The sequence below is a fragment of the Apostichopus japonicus genome, chromosome 1 (genome assembly GCF_037975245.1).
Source record: "Apostichopus japonicus isolate 1M-3 chromosome 1, ASM3797524v1, whole genome shotgun sequence".
Taxonomy (NCBI): domain Eukaryota; kingdom Metazoa; phylum Echinodermata; class Holothuroidea; order Aspidochirotida; family Stichopodidae; genus Apostichopus; species Apostichopus japonicus.
The window spans coordinates 18,419,281-18,439,329 of record NC_092561.1 but is presented as its reverse complement, the minus strand read 5'-3'; the positions used below and the strand labels follow the sequence as shown (position 1 = coordinate 18,439,329).

Below are 20,049 nucleotides of genomic sequence, written 5' to 3'. Positions count from 1 at the left end.
ATATATGAGGCAAAATTATATTACAATATAGTCTCTTTACATTTGCATATCTTATCTTGTGTTTCTTAAAACTGCGATCTTATTCAAAAATATCAGAAACTCCACATAGCTCAAATGAAATGAATTAACATCGGTAACGTTTTCAACCGTTTATTTTATTGATTTAGTTGCAGATTCTTAATTTTCCGTCTCCTTGTTACTTCAGATGATATTATTTCATTACTAGACATCGCTTAGCTTAGTACGTTCATAGAAGGTAAACGTTGCAATAGTACAAAGCAAAATTCACATTGCACGAACAATTTACCCACTTAATACCAAAAGGATTAGGGTATCTTTAAAGCTGTATGATGTGGGACTGATATATTTCCTAGTGTCAAAATACTTAACCCTGAAGAAATCTTCAGGCTGTATGATGTGAAATTGAAAGTTTTACTAGTGTCAAAATACATAACCCTAAAGAAATCTATCAAGATTTATTTGTTAAAATTGTCAATGAGTGAGCGACACAATTTACTAAGACATTTAACTCTAATAAATCTTAGTTTCAACTATTCATCGACAATGTAATAAGTTTCAGAACTTTCATTTTTGATAAGTTTAAAGAAATTAAAAAATATCTATTTTCGTTGTTTTTCAACAATTTTTTACGGTCCCTTTTAATTATCGCTGACTGAGGATGAAGATGAAAAGATATCTGAAAAGTAGAATATCCTTGCCGTTAGATCATATTACTAGCATACGTTGTTCTTTCTTATAAAATATATATTTTAGAAGACTTCCATTAGTGGTGCATTAAATCAACAAACCATAAATACATTTCAAGCATTTCTCTTCTCTCTTTCAATTTGCTAAAAAAAATTCACTCTTTCAAGTTGCTAAAAAGTTTCCCGTTGCTCAATTATTTATATATTATACAAATTGAAAAGAAATAGTGGAAAATTCTCATACTATTTATTCATAAAATTAAATAAATTTCCTGTTCTTCTATCACTTACACATTGTCAACTTTTACATAGGTCGACATACAGAGTCAAAATCTTCCAATATAACTTGTTTTAATCAGTGTCGACTAGTTCAGATTGTGTCTATTCAACTGCAGTTCACCGGAATAACTATTATAACAATGATACGCTTTTCGTATTATCCGTCTGTGCTAAATGTACAGGAATTATCTTCTATGAAAAATTTTATAGAAACAATTGCGTTAACGTTCTTAAACATTTTCTTTTAAGGTCAACAATCTGAAAGGAGCTATTTCAATCACGAACGAAACTTCATCATAGCGGACAACTTTAAAGACACCACCATTCAGTGTTTACAAGTTTATTGTTTCTTTAGTGCGAATGAATGAGTTACCCGTTTAGTTCCTTACAAATGCAAACGGACATGACTGGTAGATTTATTTATAGGAAAAAAGAAGTCGAAGCTACGTGAGAGAATTTATAAGATTGCTTCCTCTGGTGTGCAGGTGACGTTGAGTTTAAAGGAAAACTGCAGCTTCCAATTTTATCATGAATAAATAGATCATACCATTTACGCAAAGTGGTTCTAAATGTTTTCCAAAAAAATACAATAAAACAGCAACAGCGATAAGGAAAGGAATTTTAAAAATATCATACTTAATTTAAGAATAGACGGTATTATGATGAACATTTACAAACGGGTAAATTTACTTAACAGTTGTTTAGCAATGTTTCTGAAACCAACCATTGGGTTAGCTTGAGCTTATAATGATACTTTTTTAAGAAAAAGACACCCAGGAAAGAAACTGGGCACAAAAACCAAACTACCAACGACTGATCCGCTCTCAGCCCCAGTCCCCTTGCATCGGGACTGTGACTGTGTGATTATCGTCGGGTGTGCATCACCATTCCCCTCGAAAGGGAACAGATACTACACATGATCTTAGCCAAAAGGCCGAGAAGCGAGGCTTGAGCTTATAATGATTATAGCATATTGTTTCACTGAAACTTGCGATAGTCTCATATAAAACACAATGGATAAGAATTCATCTTTAAAAACAGTCTTTATCGTAGTGGTGATCAAGTGGTAACCATTCTCTGATGTAAAATATTGTATATTTTATTGTTATACCCAGCGAAAGTATAAAGGAAAATACCACAACACTATATTTCTTTGTATTCACTCAGTCACTTTAGTTTGAAAATCCACAGCTTGTATATATGAACTTGAACCATTTAATCCGTTGGTCTCCGTTGCTAAGTTGCGTCAAATAATTTTTAGTGTAGATGAAACATGACTTTAAATATTTGCCCAGGGTACAGCATATTCCGCGTTAGGGTCTGAGATACTGAAGTAATCGGTGGATGGTGGGGCCATATCTGTCTGTAAACACGAATAAAAAGAGAATCGTTTGAATTGTTTCAATTATCATTGTCCGTCATTTTCTTGACAAATATTTAGAATTTGTAGCAAAAAAATGTACCAGAGTTGGAAAAACAATAATAATTAACTATTAATGAGGATAAAAACAGACTACATCCATTAATGAAATTAATTGATTGGTATGTACGAATCTGATTCGTAAAAACGTTAGTTTTAGCGACACATTACTACAATCAAATACTATGCGCTATTTATAATAATTGAATTAGTTTGGTATGTTTTCATACGAAGATGCATTAAATAGAAATCCAGTATTGTTAGAAAGACTATAAAGAATTGTAAACCTTCCTGTTTTTTATAAACCTATATCGCCGTACTAATATCGCCGTATTGAATTGAACTTCCGAGACTTCCAGCTCATCAGTTTATCATAAGGATTGGTTAAATACATCGTTAAACTAATAACATTGACAACAAACATAAACAGTCCTATTACCGGTAGATATTCAGCTGAAATGTCATCTATTTTGGTTTTCAATTCAGATATAGATGGTCTCGTCTCACGTGTTTGTGTCCAGGCTGAAAGCATTATGCTAAATCTAGAACAGAATAAACAGAAATTTAACAATGTAATGTAAATGATTAATCCTCAAAGTTCAAATTAAACACAAACTTCATGAAATACACGAAAAAGAAAAAGATCATTTTACAATTCTTGTAGAGAAGCGTCACATTTACAACAGAAACTAAATTTTAATCGTGTTATTTACCAATATGGTAATGTTTTATTATGTTATATTGTTGAATATGTATCATACGTGCCGGCAATAATACGTACATCGAACCAGGACAAGACATCGGTCTCGGTAAGAAATTTAACTGTCTGATATTCTCTTCTACGTCTTTGACACTCTCATGTTGATACGGTTCTTCTCCTAAAATATAAATACTAGATTATTTATCCTATGAACCACGTGTTTAATGTCATACTTACTGACCGTGTTAAAGATTAGTATGTTAAAGAATCATTATCAAACATTAACATCAATTATAAATGTTCACGGTTTATCGTGGACGTACAGCAATAACAAAAAAAGTCTACAGTAAAATGTTACCTTGAATAAAACGTAGGAGACTTGTATGATACATTTATGCAAAATTCAAGCCCAAAGTACCAATTTATTTCACGATTATTAGGTTTGTCATCATATTTTAAGTATTGTAGTGGTTGTAACTTTGTATGGCGAGGTACATATTCTGACCTTAAATTAAAATATTTTGCAACCTGAACAGCATGTTTCGCTGTATAGTGATACTTACCAAAAGAGAATATTTCCCATAAAATTACCCCATACGACCAAATATCAGAAACTTCGTCGTACTGATTCATGAAGATTGTCTCCGGTGGAAACCAACCAATTGGTGGATCTTTCTATATTGATATGATAATTAAGTTATATGTTAATGGAAGATTTAAACATAGAGATTGAAATCACGCCAGCTCATAATTCCAATCGACTAGAATGAGTATACAATAATAAGTTGTATATGAAATATACATTCTTCAATTATAACCATCATGATAGAAGATTTAACGAAATAATTTCCCCCGATGATTTCATTTCAAGTTGATATATATTTAACACTGACAATTATTGTAATACTCATTGAGTACTTACACGAGTGAGTATTTTCTTCAGTCTGTCAGATGAAATCTCATTTGGCCAAAAGTCGAAGAGTTTGCATTTGTTGTTTGAATCATAAAGGATCTTCCTTGTCATTAGTCCAGGGTGGCATAGCTGTAATATTAATTTACAAACACAATTGCCTTTGATGTTTGATGAACTTGTGAAGATTTAAAGTTGTTAAAGACTGATTAGATGTGAACTCAGTTATATAATTGTTAAGGTATTGACATATAATATCAAATTGATCTTTCCACCAATTCCTTATACCGCAGCTTCAACCATTCTCGGAATGATATCGATTCATTTACACCCTTCCTTCGCTGGGCTTATTGGAGCGTAGGTTTTTTTTCTGTTATGTTGATTTTATTGCAAAAACGTCCGTCCACATCCGTCCACAGAAATATTTGATATAGTTTGAGAGATATTTGTTATTAGTCAAAGCCACCATCAATGCCAACAACAGACGCAAAGACGCTTATTTACGACCATCAATAGAAATTCAATCTAACACAAACGACGATAGTACCTTAAAATCCATTTGGTGTTATTTCAAAACCAGCAAAGTGTTTGGCATAGATTGAAAGAAAGTTGGGCGTTCGTTTACTAACATACATCACTTGTGCTAAATTATTCAAATCATGTTGAATGACGCACTGTTCCAAGGTATTAGCGTGCAAAATGGGAGACTTGGCAAGGCAATTTATTGCTATTGCCTTGCTTCACCCACGTCTGTAAATGGGGACCTGTGAGAAAATCCGTAAGTTCGAATTTGTTAAGCTGCTGCCATGTGGAGGTATGGTCTCTAAGTTTGACAGGTTATTGTTGACCAGGGTCATCATATGACGCGTCTTGGGCACATTTATCGGTAAAGCAGTCTGCGATTTATAAATCCTCTACAGTTATTATGATATTATATTTACAAAGAATAAATAATCCAATTTTTTAGCCTGCATAACTTCATTCCTACCTTATTTATGTGAAGAAATTCTAAGCCACTTGCTACATCTCTTGCAAAACCAACTAAACAAGCAGCATTAGTCAATTCTTCTTTTCCGTTGCTAGGATTTTGGAGGTGATGTTGTGAATTACCGATTCTCATCAGAATTTCCCGAAGGGTTCCATCTTCTAAAAGTTCTTGGTAAATATAGTACGGTGCTAAAGTGAGGAATTGAATATCATTTAAGAGATTAGATATAAATTAAAGGCAAGCTGTAGCGACATTTAAAATAACCTCGTTAATGACTGCACCCTTTTTAACCCTCTGTAATTAGGATGACGATGAAAATTATATTTAAGGTAAAAATAAGGAGAGAACAAAATAAAAGTCATATACAACAAAGTAAACGACTGATTTTAAAGGTAAGAAAGCTGATTTCTAATTATTAGGTCATTAGTAGTTGGTCGTTATATAAAAAGGGTGAAAGACTATGCGTGTTCCCTTGCAAAATTGTGATCACAAAATGTACCTTTTTCAATTGCGCATCCCAAAAATGTCACAATATTTGGATTATCATTAAGTTGGCGTATCTTGGATGCCATAAAAATGAAGTTGTATCCGTCTTTCATCTGAGCTTTATCTGAAACGTTAATGAAAATATTTCTCTCAGAAAAGAATAGAAAACTGCAATATGGCGCAACCTGCTGTTTATTAATAGCGACTTTCAGAAGTCTTCTTCTATTAATAGAAAGTTATATTAGTTTTAGCACTCTGCATAACTTTTGCATGTACTTCGTAGTTTCTATTATTGGAGTAACCTGTTATGTCATCATATGCAACACATGATCATTTGAATATAATAAGTCAGGTCTGTCATTTTATGTGGAAAATAAACTTTACCACCAGTTACCAGGTGTATTTCAGCGTTGAATCATGTTGAACCGCTGGTCGTCAAACATTATTTAAATGCATTTTGTGTCAACTTTAACTTGTTGTATTGTCTGTTTCTCCATTGAAAATGATTGTCATATGACGTACATTGATTTGGCGAAAATAAAGTTAAATTACTGTAGATGTAGATGTAAATAACGGAACAGTGCATTACTTTCTCATCAGACTTTCAACCGTCTACTTATTGATTGTCGTTGTTTCCATTAATGACGTCTATTGGTCTAGGTGAAATGTACGGCAGAAAAAAATAAATGAGCAGTGCTGTTTATATCACCTGAGACAGTTTTAGCAATAAAGTACTCGTGTGCAGTAGAAGTTTTACTCGAGGCTTTCCAGTAATCAAAGATGGTTCCGGTCGACAGAAGCGAAACTAACTGTACATTGTCGGTCGATAATTCAGCGTTTCCTGCTGTCCCGTCGGAATTGCTGAAGTCCATTTCTAGACAAAGAAATGTTTGCAAATGTTTATATTGAATGACCATGATAAGAATATATTTGCACCTACATAAAATGTCTTATCTATGACTCATTTGACCAACATTACTTTCAAACTAAGCTTACTTTCCGCAAACTGAGCAGACATGGAGATCATAACCATAGACAATAGAACGAACATATTTGTATCTTATTTTACAATGATGTCGATTATATGATAGAGATTGATCATTCATTTAAGCAAATTAGTTTAATTACTGCTACAATAAAATACGACGTAACGCTTGCATCACTTATAGTTATTGTCTTATCATCTACATATACGATGACATTAACCTCAGACAATTGTCACTTGTAGAGCCATAGAAAAAAATATGTTGAAAACATGGTTTATATTCTTCTGCATCCAGTCAGTGATGTATATATAATTTTACGTTACGGTATGAAAGACCGAAGATATCTGTTATAAGTATAGCGTGTGTATCTGGCATGACTAGTTCAAAGAATTTTAAGGTAACGTTTTTGTGGCTCACTAAAGTCTTTCTGGAATTTAAAATACTGATTGAAGTGATTGGCTATAAAATGTATTCATGTATGTATATGTCCCAACCATTTAAACCCTCACTGATTGAAAGTTGCTTGGACATATTTCGATTACCTGGCACTTCAGAGACCAGCTCTGCAAAAAAGGGTAGAACACACACAAGTAAACTAAGAAATAGCGTTCTCAATATCACAACCAAACATTTTACTTTCTCTGTCAGGTTTTAAGCGATAATTTCTGATAACTATTTTCCCTCTTATCATTTATAAATGCCTCTAGTTTGGAACAAATATCGTCGATATCACCCTACCTATCCAATATTTAATTTCCAGTTCCAAATGTACACCTACTTTGTTTCATAATACCCACTTAATGACGTAAATTTAACCCAGTCTGTAAAATATTTCTTTAACGATGCAAGGTTATATGGTTCAAAGTGTAATGTAACAAATACCGCGGCACACCTAACTTATCCTTACCTTGGAAATAAAATGGCCGGATTGTTAAGAGAATATTTTTCGACAAATAAAGTAACGTCTGTTTTGGAATTAAAAATACTGCGGCTAGAAGTGAATGGTTATAAAGTTTAGCTAAACTGTCCTTACCATTTAAACCCTCACTGACTGAAATTTGTTCGGACATCTTTCGATTACTTGGCACTTCAGATACCAGCTCTGCAAAATAATAATACAACCGGAAAAAAGTAAAATAAGAAACAGTGTTGTAGCTTTTATCTTAATTTATCTATCAGCATTGAAGGAATTAACAACTGAGAACTACTTTTCGTTCTTTTCCCCATGTATACATGTCTCTAAATTGGAACAAGTATCGTCGATATCAATGACAAATTATCAGTTTCGAATATCAACACACTTTTTATCATAATACCACTTAGCGACGTACAGTCTATAACATCTCTAAAATAATTCTTTACCTGTCCAATGACAAAATACCAGTTTAAAATTTACTCCCATTAAAATATTTCCTCAAGAATGCTACGCTAAAACGTTCACAATCTAAGGCAACGCAGGCCGCACTACACAAAACATATTTCTTACCATCATTAAATACCGGTTGGATTGGTAAGAAAGTATTTTTCGACACAAAAGTAAACTAAACAATGAAATATATACGAAATGCTTGTTGCACTGATAGTTACTAAACTAGGATTATTAAATAAATGCCCATCAGCACTTGAGGATTTAAGTATGGCCATAATCCTTTCTATGTTAATTGTTTCATGAAACTTATATTTATGTTGATTTAAGTATAAATAAGATCCAGACATATGAACACCTTAATTTATTACAGAGGAGTAAGATAAGGATTGTCGACATCTGTGGTGATAATTATAAACAGTTAAATAGTAGTTAAGAACTAGAAACATGCATTCATTTATACAGTGGAGGTATCTTGTGGGACGCGATATATATATCGTTTATTGTCATTTAAAAGTATAAGGAAGCTTAGTACAAACCTGGATCTGCAAGGTTAATATCCATGTTCTGGTCTCCATTTGTATTCTCATTTTCACTGAAAGTAATTTAGGTTAAGAAAACGTAATGTCAGTATATCACCAGTATAAATACATTATAGCTATGTATATATTTTTTTTTATCAGGTTATAACCATTCTTAACTTTGCCTCCTTTCGAAAAGACCAATCAGTAGACACAATTAAATAAATACAATCAACCTGATAAAAAACATTAAAACTAGTTTGATATTCCCATGAATCAAGTTATAGACAGAACAGAACGTTCAAAAGAAAACAAAATATGATACAGGATCTTATTTTCCATTGACAAAATGTTGCTTAATATCATCGTGCCTTTAAAAATTATTGTGGTCTAAAGAAACAGACGTGGGGAAACTGAGGTATAAATTGCTAAACATCTCAGTGATCTAACCGACAGTTCTGGTGTTTTAAAACAAGCGACTTTCACGGCCGATATGAAAAGTGACATGGCTCTCATGATCTAGTGGAGCGCCGGTTCCGAGCAGGTAAGCCGATGAGGCAGTCCTCCACTGGAAACATATGATGCTTCCAGGTAACGTTTATTTCTTTACTGTTCTATCAAGATTGTGTGACAACTAGGGCTAGGCCATTCAACACTAATATGTAGTTTCAATAACTAGTTGAAATTCAAATAAAAAAATGTTGTTTTCGTATAAGACCGTTCGAATTTAAATATTTAGGAGAATGCAACATTCTCTGATGGAAATTTTTACAAAAAAGGCAACTCAGACAAACGTTCCATTTAAAATTTACTAGTGCTGCCAAGATCGAGAAATTATTGTTGATGAGTATAGCTAACTATTGTTGATATTAGAAACCATCTTTTGTTTCCTTACCTCATATAGGTCATTTCTTGAGGTTTCTCTGTAATATAGAATGTATGGATTATCAACAATATGGATCACGGGCATGATAAATGAGGTTATTTATATTTCTGATACACTTTAGGTATAGCCTAAGACACCCCTTCCGTCTCCCCTGTATCCTCGAATATCTTGTAAAGTTCTTTCCCCACGACTCACTTTACATATATATCGTTAAAAAAAAATCATCGAAACTTAATTCAAATTCATTAGTGTATGGGAAAATCACTTTCCATTGCTTCTTTATCTACTTATTTTAGTGAAATAATTCCTCCTTGAAAATAATTGAAGTATTACAAAATTCGCATTACTGTACCAAACATCATACACAACATGGCACTGTTTACCTTTCTTTCTCGTTCTGATACAGATAACTATGAGTAAGAATGTGATAACAATCGTAACTGCAACTGCTCCCACAACGGTTATAAATAGTGGATCTGTAAAATCAACTGAAGAGTAATGGCAGAATTCAGCATCTAACATTTTACTGATAACAGGAAAAGATTTATCTCTGCAGAAGTATTTTCTACAATGATATTCTGCTTGATAATATTAAGAACGTTGCAAAGAAAAGTATTGTTTCTGATGTACAATAATTACTTTAGATGCCACATTCCTCCCTCCCTTATTGCTCCATTTCTTTCGCCAGAACTCAATATATGTGATTCCGCATATCATTAACATGCTTTTTTATAATAAATAAGCATTCCTAATAGTTTTGTTTGTTTTATCAGTTAAAGACAAAGGTTTTACAATATTTTTTTATCTTCATGCCCACCATTAAGTTAGTAACAACCCGACGTTATATAAGAACTATACATGTTAACATGTATTAAAGCTTACCTACTATAAACGGCACTGTTTCAGAATTACCATTTAACTCATTTTGCGATGAAACTAAAACAGCGAATGATACATTTTTAAAGTCCAAAGTCTGACCGTAGTTCAGGTGGCATGTTACGTTAACGTCTTTCCATGCTGTGAAATTCGCTCGGAGCACATCGTTGTCTGTTACACTCTGGCGATGATTTTGGTTCTTTATTGAAAAGTGGCGGATGCTTTCAAAATCGTCGAAAGTCAATTGCAAAGAAGCACATGTGGAATTCGCTGCCATACAAACAACACTTAAATCGTCTCCTTCTTTAACATAATATACAACATTCATAGGTTTGCCGTTAACTGCAATGTTTAACTCTGGCATTTCTGTAACAAACGAACAGTAAACAGGTTCTTTGATGTTATTATTTTTAATATTATTATTCTGATTATCTTAGTGAAGGGATTTAAACAAAATTTACAACAACAACAACAAAACGAAATGAAATTAAGTAATTTACATTGTTACGTAATTAATATGGAATCAAGTCTAGCTTATCACAACAAAGGACCTGAATTATAATTATTAGGATCGTTAAGACTCACCACAAGTGCGTAGAAAATATTGTTTAATTGAATCGTTTATAAAGCAAGTATACGTTCCAGCATTTTCAATTGTAAAATCTTCGATGTACAAGTAGGAAGTAATGTTATCAACAATTTTTCCACGGACATTAGAAAAACCTAGACCTTTCGGTTCAAATCCATCTGCGTAAATTACTTCATCATTGAACTTCCATAAAGGCAATCTATCAACTTCAACTTCTATCGTACAATTTATTGTGATCGATTCTCCTCGTGGAATCCATGTCGTGATGGAACAAATACCTAAACAAAAATGAAGAAAACAAGAAACAGCAGTTACAGGTAATGCAGTCAAAAATTGTTACTGCTTACATATTAGTATTTGTTAAGGCCTTGCATGGTTTCCTAGGCCTTTTACTTCCTCGTTGAATTTACATTTATTTTATTAACAATCTACTGTGAAGCCTGCATATAGAAGAGAAACAATAAATGAAATGCAAGAAATGAAATGAAAGATGATCCGAACCTAGAAGGGTCATTTACTCCTTTTTTCTATCTCTCTAGATTATGGTAGAGTCATAACGTAGGACGCTTGTATTTTACACAGTTATAGTTGCGAATAAAAAGTAGTTAACTGGTTGTAAGTGCCTATGAGTATGGTCTTTGTCCTGCCGTACGACATAATATGAAATATAGAGCTGTTTATCAATATCTGAATAGGAAAATTACAAATAAGAAACTACATGAAACGGGCTAAATCAGAGAATAAACAAACCTTGCTGCAATAGAAGCAGGTAAATAATAGTAACGCACGATTTCCATTTCTCCAATCTGTACATCTTTTTTACTCTGGGAGGAAAGGAGCAATGAATTTGATGAAACAATTTACATCACCACTTTAAGAAATTTTGCCCAAGCACATATTGCAGTTTAAATGATTTTTAAACATGGATCCTAAATCTCCTCAGTTGTTGTTCCCTTCTAATTTGATGGTTCTCAACAAGTAGATTTGGCTTTCAAATTTTCACCACATCGAATGACAATTAAATTACCTAGTAAGATTACTTTCTTTCAGTTTATCAAACTTGTGTTATTTATTCTTCCATTACATTTCTGAGGATTTCCTTAAATGTAAATGAATGGATATCAAGGAAATGAAATCTTACCTTAATTTCGACACCTTGCTAATTAATTAAAGTCTGTTCCCAAATATTGAAGATAGTCCATGCATAACACAAACGTCAGTCTATAAATATACGAGTTTTAAAGCAGTCTATTGATTGAGAGACAAACTGATATTGAGAGATAAACTGATATTATATAAAGTACACTTACACGTATGTATAAACAAATCATCTAATTTAAGGCAATTTAAGTTGTTTCGAAGAGTGACATGTGACAGATGATCGGAACAGTACGTTGCGTGCGAGAGTACAAATTAAGTTAACTTGGTTGTTGATGAATATTTTAATATTTTTTCTATTAATCATTACACATTTTATGATATACTTCTACCTCCTTCTCGTAAACTACATTGTCTTCTGAAAACACAATTATATACTTATCCTACATCAAGTTATGTACGAAACAATCGCTCACCTAATACAAGGATATTGAATTGAGATAATTAACCCATGGACAATGTAGGTTTAATAATTCATCGAATAACAATATTACATTGAGAAGTTCTTATTAATTCAAAGCTGCCATATTGCATGCATTGTCTGTTCCCCAAGTACTTCAGTTTCATTAGCTTCAGCAGTTAGTGGAAATACAGTTTAAAGAAAAAATTGTTTGGGAAAGGTAGATTTAACAATTGCATCAAATAATATAGACTTTGAGAACTTCCCATATCCTTTAATCTGAAAAAGAATAAAATTGAAGTTTCCTTCCTCAAGATTTGACTCTAATCCGGAAAAAAATAAATAATAAACATCGTCAAGACATATATACAATGATAATTAAGATTGTGCAACAGTACGGTGTACTTAAAGAAGACACACGGAAAGCCACATTATTTATCCGACCGGACAGAGAACTTCACAAAGAACAGATACGAAAACAATTCTTTCGTCAGTTTTTAGACATTATATTTTTAATGGTCGTGCCGGGAGGCTTTCACTTTGAAAGTACGTGATGTAACGTTAGCCACTAAAACCTCTTAATAAAATACAAGATAATTTCACTTTCCAGTCGTGATTCTTGGTTCTGTAAAGGTGAATTATTAAACTAACTAAAAAATATAATGCTGCACAAGAATATTTGAAGATGGGATTTAGCGACCACTTCGCCAATTCAATTGTTGCTTGGTATACTTCTCCACAACTTTGGAATATTGTTCAAACATTATTCTGTCACTGAAGCACACCTAACATTTCCCAAAAGTAGTGTCTATAGTCCTGTCCCCTGTAAAGTATGCCTTTCACCTTCACTTTTGTTTAAATTTACCTTTCCTCTCATTTGTCTTTGTTCTTCGCTTCTTAGTAATGATATCACAGCCATTGACCTTGTATCCATTACTACCAGTATTTGCTCGACTAATTCCTGCTAAGATGAGCAAGCCGTCCCCTTGAGCTCTTTGATGGGCTACTTCAAGCCCCAATAAGCCCTGTGTGGTAATTACCATAAATTACCCGTTAGGTTATCCTAAGTATTCAGTTGTAAACCTGTTTTTCCCTTCGAATCCACGACTAGAAGGACCAGGCTTTGTTCATTTTACTTAACGTGGAAATAAATATGTCATGCTCTCTGTAATCTTTGGTGGGATAAGTTAAAGGTGTGGGAAGACAGTTTGTATATTTTCTGGAGGATATGTGGCCAGGTCTTAAGTAAAATATTTTCTGGTAGGGCGGGATAACACATTTTTGTCACAGTTTCTCTTGTTCTAAAATTGCCTAAAACACCTAAGTTTGCAACTTTACCATTCACCAAAACACCCCAAGCTGCCATACATCTGCAGTAGAAACGAGCTGTAGAAGATTATTAGAAATTAATTGTATTAAGTTCTACATAGGTGAGGGTTCATCTTTTAACTTTGCGCAGACCCCACAGGAGCCAACCCATTTTCATTGTGCATATACCTAGTGTGTTTTAGTTGTGGTTGTATATTTGCTAGTTTTGTGATGACAATGTTCACACATAATGTACCTGCACATGCACATGTCTTAGACCATAGTCAACATTGGGAATTTTGACCTCGTTGCCTGGGTGATATGGGGGCATATCTGTGTATGCGTGTGTTGGATTTTTGGGCTTGTATTTTAATAAGTTCTCACGGTTCAATTTATCGGCCTTTGAAATACCCTGTCTAAATAAGTGAAGGGGGTATCCGGTGTTCAAGAAATAATTAGGTTAAATATATACCTGTTGTTCATAACCAAACATTCCGTTTGTTACTAATAAGAACCCCCTCATCAACTATTTTATGAGCTATATTAAAGGGGAATTGCTGTTTTCCAAGACGTTCAGTCTGTGGTAGAATCGTTTAAGGTACCCCATGCTAACTTTTCGTCAACGCCCCAACCTTAGATTTCTACTCTCTTCCTCCAGACGCCTTTACTCTGTTTCCACCTCCGCAAGTAATTTCCATTGCGGTAAACCTCGATTCCAAATATGCCCTAAATACTACCCTAGATACGCTGGTTGTATGCCCAGAGGTTCGAAACCGGCAAGGAAGGTCGTAATTCCCTGTTGGCGTTTGTCACCTGTATCGGACAATACTAGTTTTGTTTTGGTGACATATTTTGCCTTACTCTAGAAATCAAACATGATGCTAACCAACTCGAAAACCCTTTGTGATTCCTAAAGCCGGATCTCGAAAGAGATACTTTGAACAGACTTTATGTAAATGGAATGGAGGTAAACGACAAAGGCAAATGAATATATATAAATGAAAACGTAATGAGAAGGAAACTACAGAACAGTGAAAAAACTTCCAGCCTCCACCGGGATTCGAACCCGGGACTCCCGCTTTGTACGCGGACACCCTAACCAACTAGGCCATGGACGCTGATTGTATGTCCAGAGGTTCAAAACTGGTAAGGAAGGTCGTAATTTCACTGTACGCGTTTGACACCTGTATCGAACAATACTTGTTCTGTTTTTGGTGAAATATTTTGCCTTACTCTATAGAGATCAAACATGATGCTAACCAACTCGAAAATCATTTGTGATTCCTAAAGCCGGACCTCGAAAGAGATACTTTAAACAGACAAGATAGGATACACTTTAAAACACACTGGTCTCTTCCAACGGCGATATCCCTCAGCGGCCACGACCTTGATGACGACGATTCTCGGTCCGTTGTACCGCGAAATTCACTGGTCCACGACGAAGTTTCTCGCGATCCCAGAAACAGCAGTTACCTTCTTTCCGGCGATGCTCCAAATAGAAGACGGACTTCCAGCCACAAATCGAGTGAAGCACAAGTCGAACTTCTCGCCGACTAAATATTACCAGAGTCAGTCCAAAAGCAGCTTTATAGCCACCAACTCCTGGCGTAACGAACTTCCTCAACGGAGACAGAAATTCTTCACCTTCTCCGAAATAAAGACTGGAAAACTGTACTTTCACAGCAAAGTCCTCTTCAAACTTCTGAATGGAAGTGTAGAATCAATCTTGGTATTGATATCTCAATCCTTCAGAAACTACTGGCAGTTGAGCACTGACGATATATAGTAGAATTGTATAATAAGTGTCGTCGCTTGTATTCGTTCAGAAACTTAGAAACTCTCCGATCTGGGCGGGTTTTTATACGATTCGCCATGTCAAGAATCATCTAGATCTTTCTCGAAACACTTGACCCAGTTTCTCTATTCTTGGAAGTCCTTTGCATATCTCGCGAAAATTCCAGAGAATCCACAAAGATGTGTGCACAGCGCAACGGGACTTCACGTAAACCGACGTTAACCCGAGACCAGCGCGTCATCATAAGGAATATACAAGAACAATCGTGTATTGCTCATTACATAAATAACATCCTGACGTTAACCCGACCTAATTTCTCAAATATTGATTGTCACGTAGGCCATTTCATATACTTTCTATATAATAACATTAGGTTCCTCACTAGCAGTAACTAGCGTTAGGCTACAATGGGCCCTCGTAACAATATAAATATATATATATATATATATATATATATATATATATATATATATATGTATATATATATTTATTTATTTATTTATTTATATATATATATATATATATATATATATATATAAATACATATATATAAATACATATATATATATATTAACTTAATTCAACGTCATATTTTGCTTCTTTAAAGTAGATTTTCGCATTATTATACACTACATGGCACTGTTTACCTTTCTTTCTCGTTCTGATACAGATAACTAAGAGTAAGAATGTGATGAAAACCATAACTGCAACTGTTCCCACAACGGATATGGAGAGTGGATCTGGAAAATCAACTGAAGAATAGCGGCATAATTCGGCAACTTATTATTTTTCTTTCATGAAAATTGTTTATTTGTGCATTTTCTTCAATGATATTCTTTTTGATACTATGAGTTATGCTGTAACGAAAATGTTGTTTCTGACAGTACCGTAATTAGTTAAGACGCACATTTATCTGTCGCGTTTTGCTCCATTTCTTTCATTTAGAACTGAATGCCTGTTATTTCGCATATCATTAGCATGCTTTTCTATTTTATGTCAGCGTTACTAACATTCTTTAATGTTTTATCAGTTAATGGCAACAGTTCTACAATGTTTCTTAGTCTTGATCTCTACCATTAAGTAAGTAACAACCCGACGTACTACATGTTTCTAAGAATTACATGTTAATACGTTTAAGAGCTTGCCTACTGTAAACGGCACCGTTTCAGAACTTACCATTGCTCTCGTTTTGCGGTGAAACGAAACTAAAGAATGATACTTTGTGAAGGTCTCGAGTCTGACCGTAGTTCAAGTGGCATGTTACAATAACGTCTTTCCATACTGTAAAATTCACTCGAAGCACATCATCGGTTGTTGCATTCTGACGCTGATTTTGATTATTTGTGGATATTTTGCTGATACTTTCAAAAGTCAAATACAAAGACACACATGTGGAATTTGCTGCCATGCAAACGATACTTAAGTTGTCTCCTTCTTGAAAATAGTATACAGCATTCATAGGTTTGCCGTTTACTTCAATGTTTAACTCTGGAATATCTGTAACAAACGAACAGTTAAGAGGTTCTTAAATTTAATATAAAAGTTAATATTTTTAATACTATTATTTTTGATGTCTCAATAAAGAGTTTTTAAAGAAAAAAACGTCTGTGAAATTTGAACTGTGTTATACCATGGAAAGATCATAATCTGGTAGTGTGTACACAGTATTCATTCTGAAATAAGAGCTGCTTATGAAGTTATGTTGTCATAAGTAAGAAAACAATGTTTTTGAGCGTAAGAATAAGTCAACCAGAATCAATAACATCTTAAACAGTAATAATTTAGTTGAACATTGGCTCTTCGTTCCTAATAAACAGCATATACAAGTCATTGACACCCTGCCTCAATCAGATTTAAGTAGTTTACATTATTTGTGTAATCAATCTGACAGCAGATTTAGCTTATCAGGACAAAATAACTTATAACTAGTAAAATCTTTAAGACTTACCACAGGTGTGTAGATAATATTGCTTTATCAACTCAAAGTTCATCAAGCAAGTATACGTTCCAGCATTTTTATTTGTGAAATTTTGGAAGTACAAGTAGGAAGTCATGTTATCGACGAATTCTCCACGGACATTAGGAAAACCTAGTTCTTTGGGTAGGAACTCATCTGCGTAAATTGTTTCATTATTGAACTTCCACACTGGTAATGCATCAACTTCAACTTCTATCGTACAATTTATTGTGATCGATTCTCCTCGAGGAATCCATTTCGTGATGGAACAAATACCTAAACAAAATGAAGAAAACAAGAAACAGCAGCAACAGGTAATGTCGTCAAAATTTTTACTGATTATATATTATTATTTAGTCAGGACGATCCGAACCTACAAAGGTTTATTACTCCTTTTCTACCTCTCGAAATCATGATTGGTAAACAACGTAAGACCTTCATATTTTACGCAGATACAGTTGCGATGAAAATATTTAACTGGCATTACGTGACCATGGGTATGTTTTTTTTAATCATGCCGTACAACATCAAATGAAATATAGAACAGACTGTTTATAAATTGTCTGAATGAGAAAAGTAAAATTATTTGGCAAAATCATAGAATATTCAAACCTTGCTGCAGTAGAACCAGGTAAATAACAGTAAAGAACCAGTCTCCAGTCTCCAGTATGTACATCTTTTATACTCTGGAAGGATATGAACCAAACATTTGTAGCAACGATCACTACTTTTAGAAATTTTGCTCTAGCTCAGATTGCAGTTGAAATGAGTTTTAAGCATGGAACCTATTTCTCCTCAGTTATTGCGTCCTTAAAGTTATTATCAAAAAGCTTTGGCTATCAAAAGTTCACTACATTGAGTGACAAATGACTCAGTTAGATCACTTACTTTCAGGTTCATATAAGTTGTGTTATATTCTTACATAACATTTCTAACAATTTCCTTGAATATAAACGAAAGGATTTCAAGGAATTAAATTCTAGCCTTAATGGTGACTCCTTGCCAGTTAATCATAGTCCGTTCACAAATAATGCAGATGAATCACGCATAACGCAAATGTCAGTCTTTAAATATGAGCGAGCTTAAAAGCAATCTAACGATGGAAAGTAATATTAACTGGTATTCTTTAAATTATATACACTTACCCGTAACTGGAAACAAATCGGCTAAATTAAGTCAATTAAGTATGTATCAAAGTAAGACATGCTACATTTGTTCGGAACACAAAGTTGAATAAGAGGATACAATTTAAGTGAACTTGGTTGTTGCTGAATATTTTTCTGTTATTTTTATTACAACACATGTTAATCATTTTTCATTTTATGATACAAGTAAATTTCCTTTGCATAAACTATATTGTCTTCAGAGAACACGATTCTATACTTATTTTATATCAGGTTATGTACGAAACAATCATTCACCTAATACAAGGGTATTATTCTAAGCTTATTAACCCAGACAGTTTAATATATAAAGCAGTAAGTGAGAATAAATTAAAAGGATGACTTGGTAAAGACAACGTAGTTTTAATATTTCATCGAATAATAATTACTTTGAGAAGTTTCTTCTTCATCAGAGCTTCCTTGTTGCATGCAGGCTCTGTTTTCTTTACAGTTCATTGAATCTGAAAAAAATGAATCTGTAGCTTCCTTCTTGAAGATTTGACTTTAGACCTATTTTGCATAAAATTAAATATCAATTGGTTTGTCACCTGCACCCCAGCTTTATGCTGTGCTAATCTGGTTCGGTGTCACTTTGCATTTCTTCACTTAATGTGTGATCTATAAAATATAACCGTTTTCCAGAAAATCTAGGCAAGTTTGTAAAAGGTGTGAATGTGTAGAACTACCGTCTTTTAAATCAGTATAAATTTAATTCATTAACCTACAGAGGGAAAGAAGAGATATACGTTATAATATAAGCGACTTTTAAAGTTAAAGGAGACATTAACCATAGGGTCTTGCAGATACAACATAGTACATACTAATATTTTTACACCTTCTGTGAAATAACTATTCAAAAGTACCTTTCCCCGAATTTCCAGAAATGTTTTAATTATGTTTTCACACCTACTGTGTTGGCGGCCATTATGTTAAGAGGTCGCTTCAATAGTGACGTCAGCGAGCAACATCGGAACTTAAGCAATTCCCCTCTCTGCATATGAATTGTAAACTTGCTCTCGGAGATTTTTCGGAACTTGAGTGCCAAGCATTTGGTTAATAAACAGGAGAGGGGAGGAAGGAGCAGCGAAGGGACAACCAAGTTATTCTACACCTGACAGAGAAAAGAGAACGTACAACCGGCACAAAAGCACCAGGCCTGCCACTCCGTCGTAGAACTGTTACTAGTGTTGTCAGTACCTACATCATACTAACTGTCAGTGTCTGCCACGGCTGCGATCTGTTTATTAAGCTCTATATGTCTCGTTTTCTCAGTTCCTCCAAATATGTGTATTCAGGCTCAATTTGATAGCAGTCAAGTCCAAATACAGCCATGTTCTCTTTAATTTAATAACTCTCGAGCCCGAAAATGTTTTTTGGAAGAATAATGTCACTAGATATTGCCGTACTTATCGTAAACGGTGTCTCGAAACATTAGTTGTTGAAATGAAACTAGTCGGAATTCTAACAAAATGGCAAAAGCCATTGTTGACAAGTAAATCGACTTTTAGAATAGATGTTCCATTCTTTCATTGTACTCATTACACAAGGTACCGA

At 33.9% G+C, this 20,049-nt stretch overlaps 1 protein-coding gene and 1 pseudogene across 5 annotated transcripts; both read right to left on the bottom strand.

The window, feature by feature from the left end:
* Window positions 1–38: 38 nt before the first annotated feature.
* Window positions 39–18,532, bottom strand: LOC139969891 (uncharacterized). Of its 5 annotated transcripts, XM_071975272.1 has the most exons (21): window positions 18,478–18,532; window positions 17,945–18,018; window positions 17,324–17,608; window positions 16,552–16,872; window positions 16,023–16,127; window positions 11,465–11,538; window positions 10,711–10,992; window positions 10,132–10,491; window positions 9,633–9,737; window positions 9,259–9,286; window positions 8,382–8,437; window positions 7,510–7,578; window positions 6,971–7,039; window positions 6,200–6,364; window positions 5,504–5,614; window positions 5,005–5,192; window positions 4,029–4,148; window positions 3,670–3,781; window positions 3,188–3,284; window positions 2,846–2,948; window positions 39–2,349 (listed from the first exon to the last, which is right to left on the bottom strand). In XM_071975272.1, exons 6-21 carry the CDS (start codon window positions 11,526–11,528, stop codon window positions 2,266–2,268), a joined length of 2,013 nt encoding a protein of 670 aa, XP_071831373.1. In that variant the 5' UTR covers window positions 11,529–11,538; window positions 16,023–16,127; window positions 16,552–16,872; window positions 17,324–17,608; window positions 17,945–18,018; window positions 18,478–18,532; the 3' UTR covers window positions 39–2,265. The 5 variants fall into 5 exon arrangements, with proteins under 5 accessions (XP_071831373.1, XP_071831379.1, XP_071831396.1 ...); XM_071975278.1 differs by lacking the exons at window positions 17,945–18,018; window positions 18,478–18,532 and adding an exon at window positions 18,221–18,397; XM_071975295.1 differs by lacking the exons at window positions 17,945–18,018; window positions 18,478–18,532 and having other exon boundaries at window positions 7,019–7,039; window positions 17,324–17,734.
* LOC139972316 (U2 spliceosomal RNA) lies at window positions 1,856–1,932 on the bottom strand (annotated as a pseudogene).
* Window positions 18,533–20,049: the final 1,517 nt, after the last annotated feature.